Raw genomic sequence first — 15,632 nt, 5'->3', positions numbered from 1 at the left:
TACAGTTAAAAAATTATTTTTGGCGAGAAAGATTTATATTCAGTGAAATATTCAGGTTCTTTAGTGGTTAGGTCACAGAATAACCACCACCCAAAAGGAGATTCTGAACACTTTTGTCTCCCTGAAAATCCCGTGTGCATCTTTCTAATCTAATCAATTGCTGACTTTTAAAAGAAGTTTTAAATATCGTATCTGCCTGAGATACTTTAAAATTCAAAATTTCAACATTGTATTCTTGGTTGTATTTTGTGATTATAGTGAGCTCATATTTTGGATTAAATTTTTCTCCAAATATACTTCTAAAAACTTTTAGACCTGGGAAATAAATCTCTCTTAAAATATGATCCATGGGTGCCTGGGTGGCTCAGTCAGTTATACAGAAATAACAAAATAGTATTTTGAAGGCTGCAGGTGTCTAAAGATAATTGGCATGATAGTTAGCCTTTTTTAAAAGGGTACTCAATTACAAAAAAAACCTTGTTCTTTGAATATTGAGAAAGGTAATGCATTGTCTGGAATGCCTAGAAAATAGCACATATCTTTCCAAATGGAAAACTTAAATAAATTCTAGGTTTCTTCTTCTTTAAATTTCCACTTCCTTGATAACATCCTTTAAAGCAGGAATTTCTTTTTGGCCACTTACTGTCATCAAAGAAAGCTTCAATTAAGACATTTGCCAAGGCATGAAAGTATGTAATATATTATGCAAAGATTACTGCCTAAAAGGGATGAAAACTTGTGTTCCTGTTTAAAATGTTGACATTTTAGTAGCCTAAAAATTCTAATACATGATGGTAATTAGGGTGATTGAAGTGTATATATGTGTATTTAATATATATATATATATAAAATTCTGCGTGAGTCAGAATAGGGTTATAGACTATGAGGAAAATCCCCTTTTAAACGGACTTGAAATTGGCTTTGCATTTACGTGTTTAAATGAATTCCAGCACAGTCATATAATTTTTATTCGCTTTACATGATAAGAGAAAAGAAATAGTGATCCTTTTCTGACTTAATGAAAATTTATAAGAATTTATATTTATAGAAATAATCTACAGAAGTTAGCCATAGTATTATTGCTAGGGTGTCACATTTTTGACCTAAGTTAATATTTACTCTCATAGTACATACCAAGAGTATCTGGAGTCTTTGTGATAGATTACATGGCTATTATATTCTGAACGCAAAATATAAATTTTTATTTGGTTATAGTTACTTGTTATAAAATAAGTGTAGCATAATGTAAAATACTGTCTATAATACAGCATTCTTTTCAGTTGTGCATGCCCATTAGATTAAGAAATTTTGTTTAAAAGCAGTGAAAACACATTTTGAAAAACTTGTTTCAATATTTGTTTATATATTTCTGCCTGTATTTTACAGTGTGGAATGATCTATTAGTGGGATATACTGAATAATAAATATCACTTGTCAAATTTCTTTATTAGATTAATATTTTCCTCCTCTTGGTAGATTTATGTATTATTCTTAATACCATTAATGGCATTTCTAAAGATAGATTAAAGGGAGTATGGGACTTCTCTCTCACTAGAGATGCCTTCCTTTTTATCTCACATTTATTACATAGTTAACCCATAACAACTAACCTACTTGATTATCTGATAGTAGAAAGTGCTCTTTGCCAATGAATTTTAAAAGGTGCTAAGGTTTGATGTTCTTACAAAAGCAAATCCTGTTTAAAGTCATCATTTTCACATACTAATCCCAGTTTCAGTAGTATTTGTAACATGCATTTTCAACTGCCTAAATCAAATATCTTTTTCAAGAAACTAGTCAAAACATAGGCATTATGGAACTTCCCTAAGATTGGGCATCCTAAGGGCTCAAATCCTGGCACTGCCATCCATTTATTACTCATCTCATCCATACGTCAGTTGAATCCTCTGTTTTATAATACTTGGATAGATTAATAGATGGCATTTTCATGACCTATTTAGTTTTCCCCCTCGTATACCAGGTAAAATTTAGAATTGTTGCTGGATTTTTGTGTACTCAAATATTTTTTTAGGTTATGGTGTGTTTGTATTAGAATGAATCTTGGATATTTTAGTTCAGGTTATACTATAAAAGGCAAACATTTGTATATCTGATGATTAATAATTGGAAATATGCGTATTCAGCTCATTTCTAAGCTGTTCAGATTAGTATCAGCATAATGTATTGAATCTTGTAGTTATTTCATTCAGGATTTTTGTGTGTAACTGAAATAGTGTTTGGTCTGTGCAGTGGGTGTAGATTTAGAGGTGGGATGGGAAGAATGGAGAGGGTAAGACAATTTCTAGTTTCTTATCTTTTAATACAACAATAATATTAATCTTTCCAGATATCAGTGGAAAAGTCCAAGAGTAAAATATGAATGTAGCACTGTGTTCAGTTACTGAAAATTTCCTAAGTAATTAATAGAATTCTGTGGTTTAAAATACATATTTTTAAAGATGTCTCCAGAGGCACACCTGAGTGACTCGACTCGGTCAGTTGAGCATCTACCTTCAGCTCAGGTCATGATCCCAAGGTCATGGGATCAAGTCCCACATCAGGCTCCTTGCTCAGCAGGGAACTTGCTTTTCCCTCTGCCTGCCACTTCCCCTGCTTGTGCATGTGAGCTGTCTCTCTGACAAAGAAATAAAATCTTTAAAAAAGAATTTCTCCAGAGACTCTGTGGGACCAATGAAATAAAATATTAAGTAGAATAAGATTTTAGGAAGTCAGGTTATGTACCTGCTACTTAAGTGATTTACAAAATACTCTTCCATATTGCCAGTATAGTTATATTATACTTTCAATGAATTATGAAATACAGAACTATCATAATCAGGAGCCCTGGTTTGGGGTTTTTTCTTTAAATTACTACTGTGAAAAGTCCTTGCATAGTTGTAATTTTGCACAAGCTAAAAATTCAAATCTATTTTAATCCTCTTTTTTAGCCCTTTATCACCTTAATGATTTATAGCTAAACTTTGGTTTGTATAATACTTTGGATCACAAATGTGTGCAGATTGGACTTAGTTACAGTGAAATTAAGAAAATTGAGAAAATGTTAAACGTATGTAAGGTTTTCATTAATATTGGGCAAATGCTGCCTATATATAAGCAGTGGCTTTGTTAATTTTTTTGTAGCGTTGCAAATGCAGCCTCTTAATAATTACACTGGATTATTGATAATAACAATAAAATAGTTCAGTTTTAATTGCCTTTGTATGTTCTCTCTGTGCCGAACACTACACTGAATATTTTATGGTCTTTCAATTTCAGTGATCAGAGAAAGCATGAAGGAGGCAGTATTCGACTAGGACCCTTATGTAGAAACAGGGATGGGCTTGCAAACAGCTAGGCAGGATCATCAGTATGAAGAAAGATCAGAGCTAGAGAAACAAAGAGCTTTTCTGGATGTAATGGGTAATTCAGTTTGAGAAGAGGATAGGCCTTAGAAAGATTTAATTGTATCCAATTACTGAAGCCTTTACTATATGCTGTGTTTTTTGGATGTCATTGTGGGCAGAAGGAAGCCATTTAGGGATTTCAACAGAAGACAACTATAATGAGATAATAATAATAGAAGATAACTGGTTGGTATTCACATAGAGATATAAATAGGTGGTCAGAAACACAAGCTGAAAATCTATGAGAAGGATTAGTGATTACAGAAGGCTTGGGAGCTCCATAGAAATTATGCTTAATGCTGAAATCATATAAAATAGTAAACATGGGCTAATAAGCACAGAGTCCTTCTGGATTATCTGTATTTATGGATTAGATAGGAAAAGGAGCCAGAGAATGGTACTGTAGAGAAACTAGTGAAGTAATGCCCCAGACTTCCAGAGTTTGTGAAAGATTATCTTCAGTGTTTAAGAGCCTCAAGTGAAAGGAGGTCATTGGTTCTCTTTGACAATGTTTTTTAATGGAGACTATCTGTAAAAACACTACCAGTGTATTCTTTCAAGGGAAGGGGAACAGTGTTGAGAGAAATTTGTTAGGCTCCATGAATTCCAGAAAATTCGTAGATTTAAAGCCAGGGAACAGGAGAGATTGAAGAGGAAAAAAGTTGGGTTGATAAAGCAAATTCCTTTAGAAGATAGAGACTGATAATAAAGATACCTCCAGGTACCTCCTGGCACTATATCCCTAATTATGTATTCTAATATAATCAGTAATTTTTTATTGACATAATTATCCTGCTCTCAATTTTGTGAAAGTATAAGTAGGATTCCCCATGCTTTTACTTTTCTGTATTTTTTATTTTTTTTCCTCTGAAACTGTGTATCAAAATGGTGAGAAATATATTGTAAATTGTTTGCTGAAAACTTCATTCATATGTTCTGTTGTCATTTAGCTTGATCCAAGGATTATTCGGCCATTTATAGCAGAGTGCCGTCAAACTATTGCCAAACTTGATAATCAGAATATGAAAGCCATTAAAGGACTTGAAGACCGGCTCTATGCCCTGGACCAGATGATTGCTAGCTGCAGCCGACTGGTGAATGAACAGAAGGAACTCGCTCAGGTACCCTATCAGTCTTCTCTCAGGAAAACCAGTTCATAGTTTCTCTATCCTAGTAGTTTATGTGTAGTATCAGTTTGCTATACACCATTATTTTTTACCACATCCTTGATTATTGTTAATGAATAGTATTGTTTGCATGAAATAAGGAAGAAGACACATTCTTTTTTTTTTTTTTAATTTTTTATATTTTTATAAACATGTATTTTTTTTCCCCAGAGGTACAGGTCTGTGAATCGCCAGGTTTACACATTCTTAATGTTCAGGTTTGATAACGTGAGCTGGGGCCACTTTAAGTAGTAACAGAAAGATAAACCATGAAAATGCTGTCAGCAGCTGGGGAAAAAACATGTGGAAAGAACATTATAAAGCAGTCATTGTACTAAACATTTGAGTACTTCCTGCACCCCCCTCAGAAAATTAAAAAAGAACATATGAGATCTGTAAAAGATAGGAGGAAAATGTGAAATCTTAGAGATTACTAATACTTAGGTTTTTAGGTCTAATTTAATGTAGTGTTCTAAGAACTCTGTCAGAGATTTTATAACCAAAACAAAGTGATGGAATTGCAAAGAGTGGAAACTGTAGGCATTTTCTGCCATGCTAATGATTTTGCCCTCCATCCACTCTGGCAAAACACCAAAAGGGTAGACTTGCATAATCTTGATTCTAATATACACTTTTCTAGTTTAATGTTCTTCTGTATCTTCAGTATTTTTCCTCCAATGTGTTCTTAACATTAAAACATACAAATGGGTGTAAATGTTTTATTTTACCTGCATGGCATTATACAGTGTGCGGTAGGTAGATAAAACATGTATATCCTTGCTTTAATTCTTCTAAAATAAATTTCAAAATACTTATTGTATTTTTATGGTTTCCTAAGTGAATTCATCCGTCATTCCGACTCTTTTTTTCTCCTGATTTTGGATGTGGCCACCTTATTGTGAACTGAACCCCTTTATCTTGTGCTTTTGCACTGACTTGGAATCCCCTAGTACCAATGCAGAGTAGAAGGTGATAGCAGGTGTCATTGTTTAATTTTTGATCCATAGAAAGTGGTATTTCACAACTAGAATGTTTCTAATAGTTTTTTCTCTTTGTGTTAATAGAAGAAACCCTTTATCAGATTAAGAAAGTTATAGTCTGCTTCTAATCTTGAACCATTCTTGGATTCTTGAAATAAACTCAACATGGTCATAATATATTGTCTTTTTCATGTATTTCTGAATTAAGTGTAACATTTTGGCAAACTGAATTATATTTTGTATTCATTCGGTATATATTTGTCAAGTTGGGCATTGTCTTTATGATGGCCTCAAAGTAAGTTGAGAAATTTTTTGATTAGAATATTTAGTCCAGGGGTACCTGGATGGCTTAATATGGGTTAAGCCTCTGCCTTCACCTCAGGTCATGATCTCAGGTCTTGGGATTGAGCTCTGCATTGGGCTGTCTGCTTGGCGGGGAGCCTGCTTCCCCCACCCCCCGCCTTCATCTCTGCCGACTTACGATCTCTCTCTGTCAAATAAATTAAATCTTGAAAAAAAGAATATTCAGTCCATTTATTTAATATAATTACTATTTGTTTTTAAGTCTTATTTCTAATTTTTCTTCCAATTATATCTCTTTCTGCTTTTGCCCTTTGGATTATTTTTATCATTTAAAAATAAAATTTAAAAATTTGGGGGATGGTGGCTCAGTCAGTTAAGCATCTAACTCTTGAATTCACCTCAGGTCCATGATCTCGGGGGTATGAGATTGAGCCCCGTGTTGGGCTCCATGCTGGACATGGAGCCTGATTAAAATCTCTCCTACTTTGCCCCATAACCGCTGGTCATTTGCTCTCTCTTAAAATGATACATATATACATATATATGTATCATTTTAAAACTTATCATTAAAAAAATATTTTATCTTCCATATTAGCTTTTTTAAAGTAATACATGCATCCTTGTAAGTTCGATAGGCATTTAGAATATCCTAAAGTATCCTTTAGTGGAAAATTTAGTCTTTGTCATTTGAAAATTTCTTTAAATCACCTTTATTTCTGAAGGATGTTTTCTCTGGATATAGAATCTAGGTTTTCCATGATTTACTTCTAGGTTTTTAACAGTTTTACTAAAATACGACAAAATGTGGTTTTCTTTGTATTTCTCCTTGCATTGCACTTGTAGTACTACTGGAAGCTGTGGTATAATGGCATATGTTTTGGGAAAATTGCCAGTTTCTCTTCAAATTTTGCCTTTGCCTTGCTCTTTCCCTTCTCATTCATTGATTCCATTTACACATGTATTAGACCTTACATCTCATTCTCTTCATTTACCCTTATAGCCTTCATTTCCCATCGTCATATCCATCTGTGCTTTATTCCAGGTATTTCTTTCGACCCAGATTAATTTTTTCTAGCTGTGAATAGCTGTTATTAAACCCATTTATTGATATGTAATTTTTGTTTATTTTTTTAGCCCTACAATTTCAGTTTGGTTCTTTTGTTTATATAGTTTCAAATTATCTATCAAAATACTCAGACTCATCCATCATCTCTTTGATTACATTAACCATATAGTAATTTAAAAGTCTCTTTATCTGTTAACTCCATTACTTGTGCCTGTGTGTCTGTGGATATAGGATTGTTTCTTATAGTTTAAATAGTTTAAATTCATGTGGTTTTGCCTTTTCACCTGCCTAATTATTTTTGATAAGAAAAACCCAGAGGATGCCTGGATGGTTCAGTTGGTTAAGCATCTGCCTTCAGCTCAGGTGGGGATCTGGCTTCTTGCTCAACAGGGAACCTGCTTCTCCCTCTGCCTGCTCCTCCCCCTGTTTATGCTCTCTCCCTCTCTATCTCTGACAAATCTTAATAAATAAATAAAAACAGGAAATATGAAGCTTAAGATAACACTTCTGGAGAGAATTTGTTTGCATGTGATAGGGGCTATCACAGTCTTACATTATCTTAATGTAACATCAAGGATTTAGTTTATGGGAAGTTGATCTTACAGTCCTTGTGGTGGTGGCCATCTACTTTTGTAGACTCTTACTCCATAGGATATAGCTTTTTGGGGTACTAATACAAAGTGTTTTCCATCTTCACTTCCTTTGGCTGGCCCTGATCTCCAGTTTTTTATTTCATAGCTCCTTGAGAATGTCAGAAGGATTGCTTTTTTTAATTCTTAGCTTTGGGCTCCTCTTCAGGAATCAGCACATGTCTCTAGGGCAAAGAATTCCTAGTTACTTAACTGGCTTTTCCTAGGTTTCCTCCTTCTAGATCCTGGTTCTTCTCCTTCACTGCTTTCTTAGGTCTTTCGTAACTAATGCCATAGGAAGCTTAGTCTACATTATCATTAAATTATAGTTTACCATCACTTGAGACAGCTTTGAATTTCTGATTGTTTTGTTGTTTCTCCAAGGTCATTCTTTTTTAGCCCTCAATAGAATGAATCAAACATAATTTATTTAACCAGACTTCTTTGATGGTCATTTAGGTTGCTTCTAGTTTTTCTTGTTACAAACATTGTTTTAATATCCCAGTACATCTCTGTCATTATGTGCATGTTGGGACAATCTTCAGTAATTGAATTGCTAGATTCTGGTGTGTTTGTGCATTTTTAAATATTAATTAGTAATGCTATACCCTCCATAAAGGAAAAATCAGTCAACACTCCCAGTAATTAAGAGAAGAGCAGTTTTCCTTATATCAGTATTTGCTATCTATTTCCTCTGAATTTTCATTTGCCAATTTTTTTTATCCTAATGTTTCTGTAAAAATTTATTTTATATGTAATCTGGATAATCCTTTGTCTATTGTAAATAATACAGATACCGTCTCTTTGTTGATAGTGTTGTGAAGATTGTTAAACAGAAATTTTAAATTTTGATGCAGTCAGATGTATTATTAGTCATTTTTTCGTCTTTAATTTAATAAATTCTTCATTCCTTTAAAATCTCCAGATTTCTTTATTCCTCTTTCTCTGATTGAATAAACCAGGGCTTCCTGTTTTCTTATCTAGATAATCTGTTTTCTCCTTTCTTTACTCTCAAATCTCTGGGGGTTGTTGTGAGGGTGTGGGTAGAATATGTGTATAGTAGCTCTACTACAATCAGGCAGCTAAAAGGAAGGGTGTTGCATTTGGTTATATTAAAAAAAAACCTAATGCTGATGTTATCCTCATCTGCATTGGATTCAGCAAATGGAGTTGTGTAATACAAGAATAGGTCATTTTCCTGGAAGTGTATTTGCTTAATAAAGGACCTAATAGTATTTATTTATTTTCTTTAAAAAATAGAGAAAGCATTTCTTGATCCTTTTTTGTTTGCTCCTGTATTTTTGTTTTTCAGGCCTGAGCCCTCCCAGGGTTTCTTGAACCCAAACTGAAAAAAATTTAGTAGATCTGTCCTATACTGTTCCTGGGAAAATTTGAAAACTACTCTTTGGCATCCTGTAATCATAGAAGTACCTTGTCTAACTATCTTCTTTCCCCCTAATTTATTCCCAGCTTTTGCTAATGTTTTAAGTTAACTTTTATAGAATTTAACTTTTAAGACATAATACTCTTACTTTTAAAAAACAGATTTTTCTGGGGTTTAGGCCTAGGTGTTTCAGTTGGTTAAGCGTCTGCCTTTGCCTGAGGTTATGATCTCAGAGTCCTGGGATTGAGCCACACATCACGCTTCCCATTCAGGAGGTAGTCTACTTTCTCCCTCTTCCTCTGCCCCTCCCCCAGCTCCTTCTCTCTTGCTCTCTTTCTCTCAAATAAAAATGTTTATGTTTTTCTTGGATATTGATACCTCAAGTAGTATAGTGTATAATCCTTTTTGACATTGAGAGGCAATTAAATTTCATTTAATTATTCCTCAGTGAATATTTTTAGTGTTCCTACATATGCTTCAATATAAGTACATTATATATTCAGAATAAAACTGAATATGTAAAATATTAATATGTAAAATAGATGGAAATCAAGGCCCAGCAATCCATAGATGTCAGCTGGGCTTGCCTGAGTAAATAGCTTTGAGAGAAATTGGCTATAATAAGATAATTCTAAATGTGCTTATGAGGGATGAGGGATAACTTATTGAAGTTAGGTATACATGGCTGTTGGAGCAACTTTTCACTCCTATATGTTTATGTGTTTGACTGCCAAAGGATGTATAGAGGCAAGGGTTTTAACTGAGACATCACTTTCACAGACAAATTTTCTCTGATTTTGCAGTCTTGATCAGATCAGATATATTTTTTCTTAGCAGGTTGTACTTAGGCTATGTCATAATTACATTTAAGTGATTATGTGGGTTGTTGTTTTTGTTTTTTTTTTTTTTTAATGAAATTTTTTCTTTAAGAATACAAGCTCCAGGGCACCTGTCTGGCTCAGTTGGAAGAGCCCATGACTCTTGATCTTATGGTCATGAGTTTGAGTCCCACACTGGGTGTATAAATTAAGAAAAAAAATAATAATAATAATAAGCTCTAAGAAACCAGGTTTCTAATCTCTCTTCCTCGCTGCCCTAATCACAGTGCCTTGCAGGTTCTTTACCTGTAGTAAGTACACAGTCAGTATTTACAGAATGAGGGGTGCCTGGTTGGCTCATTCTATTATGGTCTGACTCGATTTTGGCCAAGATCATAATCTCAGGGTCATGTGATTGAGTCCCAAGTTGGGCTTTGAGCTGGGTGTGGAGCCTGCATAAGATTCTCTCACTCCTCCCCATTAAAAAAATAGAGACAGAGAGAGAAAGAGCAAGAATTTGGGGTAGGGTAGTCTTGAGTTTATGGAATGTTAGACTTCTCTATAAAAATCTGGTCTGGGACCTTTTCATTATTTGCAGATGTCTCCTCTGTTAGTTTTATTATAGTTAATGTATTTTTTTCCATTGCAGATATTTTCTTTTTTTTTTTTTTTTATCAGTATTTACTTCAGCATGTGGTCAGTGAAAGTCGATAAATTCAGATTAATCATTTTGAGGAGTTGATTTTAGATTCTGTATAAACACAATTTTATGTAATTCATTCTAGCAACATAGCAGTTAAATCTTCTCACCACTCTTAAAGGAAAGGGAAAGGGGACACTTGGGTACCTCAGTTGAGTGTACAACTCTTGATTTCAGCTCAGACGATGATCTCAAAGTTGTGAGATCAAGCCACTACATCAGGCTCTATACTGAGCATGGACTCTACTGAAGATTTTCTCTCTTCTATCCCTCTGCCCCCCTCCCCACTTGCTCTCTTACACTCTCTTTCTCCAAAAAAAAAAAAAAAAAGAGAAAGAGAAAGAAGGGATGAGACAATGGAAGGAGATTTATTGCCTAAGTATCTTATATGATAAAGACCAGTTCAGGCAGCTTTAAGAGAGTAATTTTTTTAAGACCACAACACTTTTGAGGTTTATAGACACTTCTACCTTAATTGACAGAGAATCTTAACCAGATCTGTGAAGCTTTGTTAACACTGGAGCCCTGAAAATTTATTCAGTGTGTTTTATTTCTCTAGTAATCTTTTTGTCTTTAAAGATTATCAACAAAAAAAGAAAATAATAGGAAATCTGCTCCCTAAACCAAAAGTTCACAGAATACATCTTGAGGGGAGTTGTAAGTACTGTAGTAACTAAGAGCTAGTTAGATTTCTTTTGAATGTTGTCATGATTATTCTTATTAGATAACCTACTAAAAATTCAGAATTAGGATGTGGTATAGTTTAAGTTCTGTCTTCCATCATCACTCAGCTATGTAATTTTCTTTTAAACTTACATATCATGTATATATCTATCCTTACTTACACATAAAAAATACTAATACGAAATGACATCACGGTTATTTATACTTTTTTAAACTTTTTTTATTGAAGTATAGTTGACATACAGTGTTACATTAGTTTTTAGGTCTACAAGAAAGTGACTGGACAATTCTTTACTCATTGCTCAACATGATAAGTGTAATTATCATCTGTCACCATTAAACATTATTACAGTATTATTGATTATGTTCCTTATGCTATACTTTTCATTCCGATGACTTATTTTAAGAAGCTTGTACTTAGGTATTTTACTACTTAGTCTAAATATTATTCTAAGGATGGTTTGATAAATACAGAAATTACTTTATTGAAAGCAGATTTAAATGTTTTTTCTTTTCTTTTCTTTTTTCTTTTTTTTAAGATTTTATTTTATTTTTTTGACAGACAGAGATCACAAGTAGTGAGAGAACAGGCAGAGAGAGAGAGGGAGGAAGCAGGCTCCCCACTGAGCAGAGAGCCTGATGCAGGGCTTGATCCCAGGACCTTGGGATCATGACCTGAGTCAAAGGCAGAGGCTTTAACCCACTGAGCCACCCAGGTGCCCCTAAACGTTTTTTTCTTTTAGCAACTTTGGCATGTATGTGCTTTTGGTGTCAGGAAATTCCTCATTATTGCTTTAGAACTTAATTTGGGGGATTGATTATGTTTTTCTTGGATCATTAAAAAGTAGTGGAAACCTATTAAGATTTTAATGCAATTGATAAAACCAGTAAGTTATTTTTAAGTTCAGAAAAAAATATAGCCACAGTAGAGCATATGGCATATTGAAAAGGAAATAAGATATAAAATTCCTATTGAAATTGTTTTATTTTCAGATATTAAATGGTTTTGAGTTTAGTACATGTCATTTAAATTTAAATATTTTCTTGAAATTTAGGAAGACAGAAACAGAGAGAACTACCAAAAAGTTAGAAGACATACTATTGCCAGCCATATTGTTAAGTTCCTAGACAGATAATTATTTACAGTAGCAAGTATGGCCGTCAGATGGACATGCAAATTATAAAACTCCTGTAACACAAAAACTGTTCAGTAAGCAGTAGTAAAAGAACCGATAAGTACAACAAAAGCATTTAGTAGTAACCTTAATAAGATGTCTTGGACCTTTTTTAAGGTTTTGCTGTTGGGTTTCTTTTTTTGTTATGTTTTGTATATACAACTATCGTATTTTAAATTAATTTAGAGCCTAAACACAATCCCTGCTTAGCAGAATGATGCACAGTTCACCTATGAAAATAAATGAGTAAGGATAGCTAAGAAAAAATATAATATTTTTCTTATCAAATAATAAAATGTATTATAAAACTATACATTTAAGTCATTCTAATATGAGTAAACATATATATATATATATATATATATATAGTGGAAAAAATTTAGTCCAGAAATACTGGAGAGAGGAATGACTTCTTAATAAAAAGTACAGTAAATTGATTGTTACTCATTTGGGGAAGGGTACAAAGTACTATTGAATATCATTGGTTAGATTAGGTCAGTTATTTCATGGCTAAAATCAGTGATCATATTTTATTTAATACATGATCTGACTGACCCATGGTATAGTAGGAGTCTAGACGCATAAATTCTGGTTCTAATTTAACTGTTAAGAGTGTCTGTCCTTTGATAAATTACTCTATCTTCCCAGTGGGTTTTTTTTTTTTTCTAGCTAGAAATTGAAACAACTAGATGAGCAGAGTTCTTAAAAATAATCTTTTTTATGAGTATATCTACATTCAGGATAGTAATTAATAAAATCTTTAAAAGTAGAACAGTTCATATTTAACAAAGATTTCCCTCTTAAATGAATGTTATCTTTCCTGAAACCAGATTAATGTCCTTTTAAATATTTTCTTTCAAAGGGATTTTTAGCTAATCAGATGAGAGCTGAAAACTTGAAGGATGCATCTGTTTTACCTGATTTGTGCCTGAGTCACGCAAATCAGTTGATGATTATGTTGCAAAATCATAGAAAACTGTTGGATATTAAACAGAAATGTACCACTGCCAAACAGGAACTAGCAAATAACCTACATGTCCGACTGAAGTAAGTGATTCTCTTACATCTAATTTTGGATGTTTCAAAGTGATTTTTTAAAATTTCTGCCAAGTAATGGAGTACTTTTTATTGTTATATTGAAATACTTGATTGGTTGATTAACTTGGGATTAGATTATTTTTATAGAGCTTTGTGTCTCAATTTCATTCTGTAGGTGGTGTTGCTTTGTAATGCTTCATGCTGATCAAGATGGAGAGAAATTGCAAGCTTTGCTGCGCCTTGTAATAGAACTGTTAGAAAGAGTCAAAATTGTTGAAGCTCTTAGTACAGTTCCTCAGATGTACTGCATAGCTGTTGTTGAGGTTGTAAGGAGAAAAATGTTCATAAAACACTACAGGGAGGTATGCAAGTTGAATTCTCTTTTCATTGTGTATGAGCCTTAATGAGTTGGTGTATGATTATTAACGTAAGCTTTCCTTCTCTTAGTGGGCTGGTGCTTTAGTCACAGATGGAAAGCGATTATATGAAGCTGAAAAGTCAAAAAGGGAATCCTTTGGGAAATTATTTAGTAAGTGTTCTTTACTAATTTATTTTTAATGAAAAATGCTATTTTGTCAATATGAATGTGTTGTTATATAGGATCTATGTGATTTAAGTTACCATTGAAATTTGGAGAAATATTCTTTTTAAGGTCTGTAAAGTTGAATCCATTGTTAAAACTTAAATATAAAGAATTGCTAATTTGTTTTTCAAAAACCAGAAATTTTTTTTCCTCTGAAATACAAAGTTATAAAATTATCATATTGTTAACTTTTTTACACAGGGAAGTCCTTTTTAAGAAATCGTCTGTTTAGGGGATTGGACTCCTGGCCCCCGTCCTTTTGTGTATGTATTAATTTTCTAACTATGACTAAATTTTGTACGTATTCAAACCTTATTTCAGAAGTAGAGATATTTTCAGAAACATAGTCTTCTTTTATAACATAAAAATGTTTTTGGTTTTAAAAGCCATTTGTCATGAAACTTTATTAAAATATATTCATAGTTTTTGATGAAGAGTTTTCATAACACAGGAGGATAAGACATATTACACTGTTAAGATATTGTTTGGTAGGAGTAGATTGTCTTATTATTTTGTCTTTCTCATTTGCCCTCCTCTCATTCTCTTTATCTTTCCCTTCCCTCATTCTCTCCCCATCCCTGCACTTTCTTTTCCTTTTATCCTCTCCTCTTTTCATTCTCTTCACCACCACCACCACCCTCATTTTATTCTTGTGTTTACTAATCAGAATAAGGTGACTCTTCAGGTGGCCTTCACTGAAATCCTGAAAAATAAATGTGTTTTTAAACCAGCATTACTGGGGACCATTCGTTTTATTTCATGAGAAACATTGATTCCATGGGTCAGAGAAGTTTGGGAAATGCTGTAGGCTTTTTGTTTGTTTTCTCTTAAGATGCAGTGCTTAGCTATTAAATGTGTTTCTGTACTGCAGGATTTTTAGGCCTTAAATGTATGAATCTTTTAATATCTAAAAATGAGTGATATAATAGGGTGTCCCACACTCATATATCTAGGACCCCCATTTAATGAAGACCATCTTGACATCTCTAAATCTGCTTAGGTAGTGATTGAAATGATTAGAGTCACATTAAAAGTTGTATTTCTTGGCAATATTATAAAGAAATGGTAGGACTTACCAGGTAGTTTTTTTTTAAGAAACTGAAATTTACTAAGAGTTTTTTATTTTGGAAAATAATGGAAAGATCAAGTAAAAGGCAAGGAAGGACATGTTACATAGGAAAAAACTTTTTACCATATTAAAACACCAAGGCATCCTAATAAATGATAGGAATAGTCATAGAGCTAAGGCCAGAGAGATCTTCATGGTCTTGTTATAAGTTAAAGAAAAATTTAGGAACAGCCTATATGCTGGTGAAACAAATGGGTTTCTTTGATGTTGACAGGATACTACCCTATTTTTTTTTAATTTTTTTTTTAAGATTTTATTTATTTATTTGACAGAGAGAGAGAGAGATCACAAGTAGGCAGAGAGGCAGGCAGAGAGAGGGGGAAGCAGGCTCCCTGCTGAGCAGAGAGCCGGAAGCGGGACTCGATCCCAGGACTCTGAGATCATGACCTGAGCTGAAGGCAGAGCTTAATCCACTGAGCCACCCAGGTGCCCCACTACCCCATTTTTTAAAAGCTGACGAGAAAGGGAGGAACAGCCACAGTACTTGGATCACCAACAGCTATGATCCCCAGTCATTTAAAACTCAGAAAAATAGTATACCGTGTTGGTCATTGAATAGTTCATTTTTATTTT

At 33.4% G+C, this 15,632-nt stretch overlaps 1 protein-coding gene across 3 annotated transcripts in view; it reads left to right on the top strand.

The window, feature by feature from the left end:
- RB1CC1 (RB1 inducible coiled-coil 1) overlaps positions 1 to 15,632 on the top strand; it is a 98,774-nt gene that overhangs the window by 32,839 nt on the left and 50,303 nt on the right. For all 3 annotated transcript variants that reach the window (XM_059394575.1, XM_059394574.1, XM_059394573.1), the window contains exons 8-12: positions 4,355 to 4,525; positions 13,172 to 13,356; positions 13,523 to 13,709; positions 13,795 to 13,876; positions 14,132 to 14,193. In XM_059394575.1, coding sequence (XP_059250558.1) covers positions 4,355 to 4,525; positions 13,172 to 13,356; positions 13,523 to 13,709; positions 13,795 to 13,876; positions 14,132 to 14,193 — 687 coding nt within the window. The remainder of the gene's footprint in view (positions 1 to 4,354; positions 4,526 to 13,171; positions 13,357 to 13,522; positions 13,710 to 13,794; positions 13,877 to 14,131; positions 14,194 to 15,632) is intronic.

Source organism: Mustela nigripes, chromosome 3 (assembly GCF_022355385.1).
Source record: "Mustela nigripes isolate SB6536 chromosome 3, MUSNIG.SB6536, whole genome shotgun sequence".
Taxonomy (NCBI): Eukaryota; Metazoa; Chordata; class Mammalia; order Carnivora; family Mustelidae; genus Mustela; species Mustela nigripes.
This window is presented reverse-complemented; position numbering and strand designations above follow the sequence as displayed.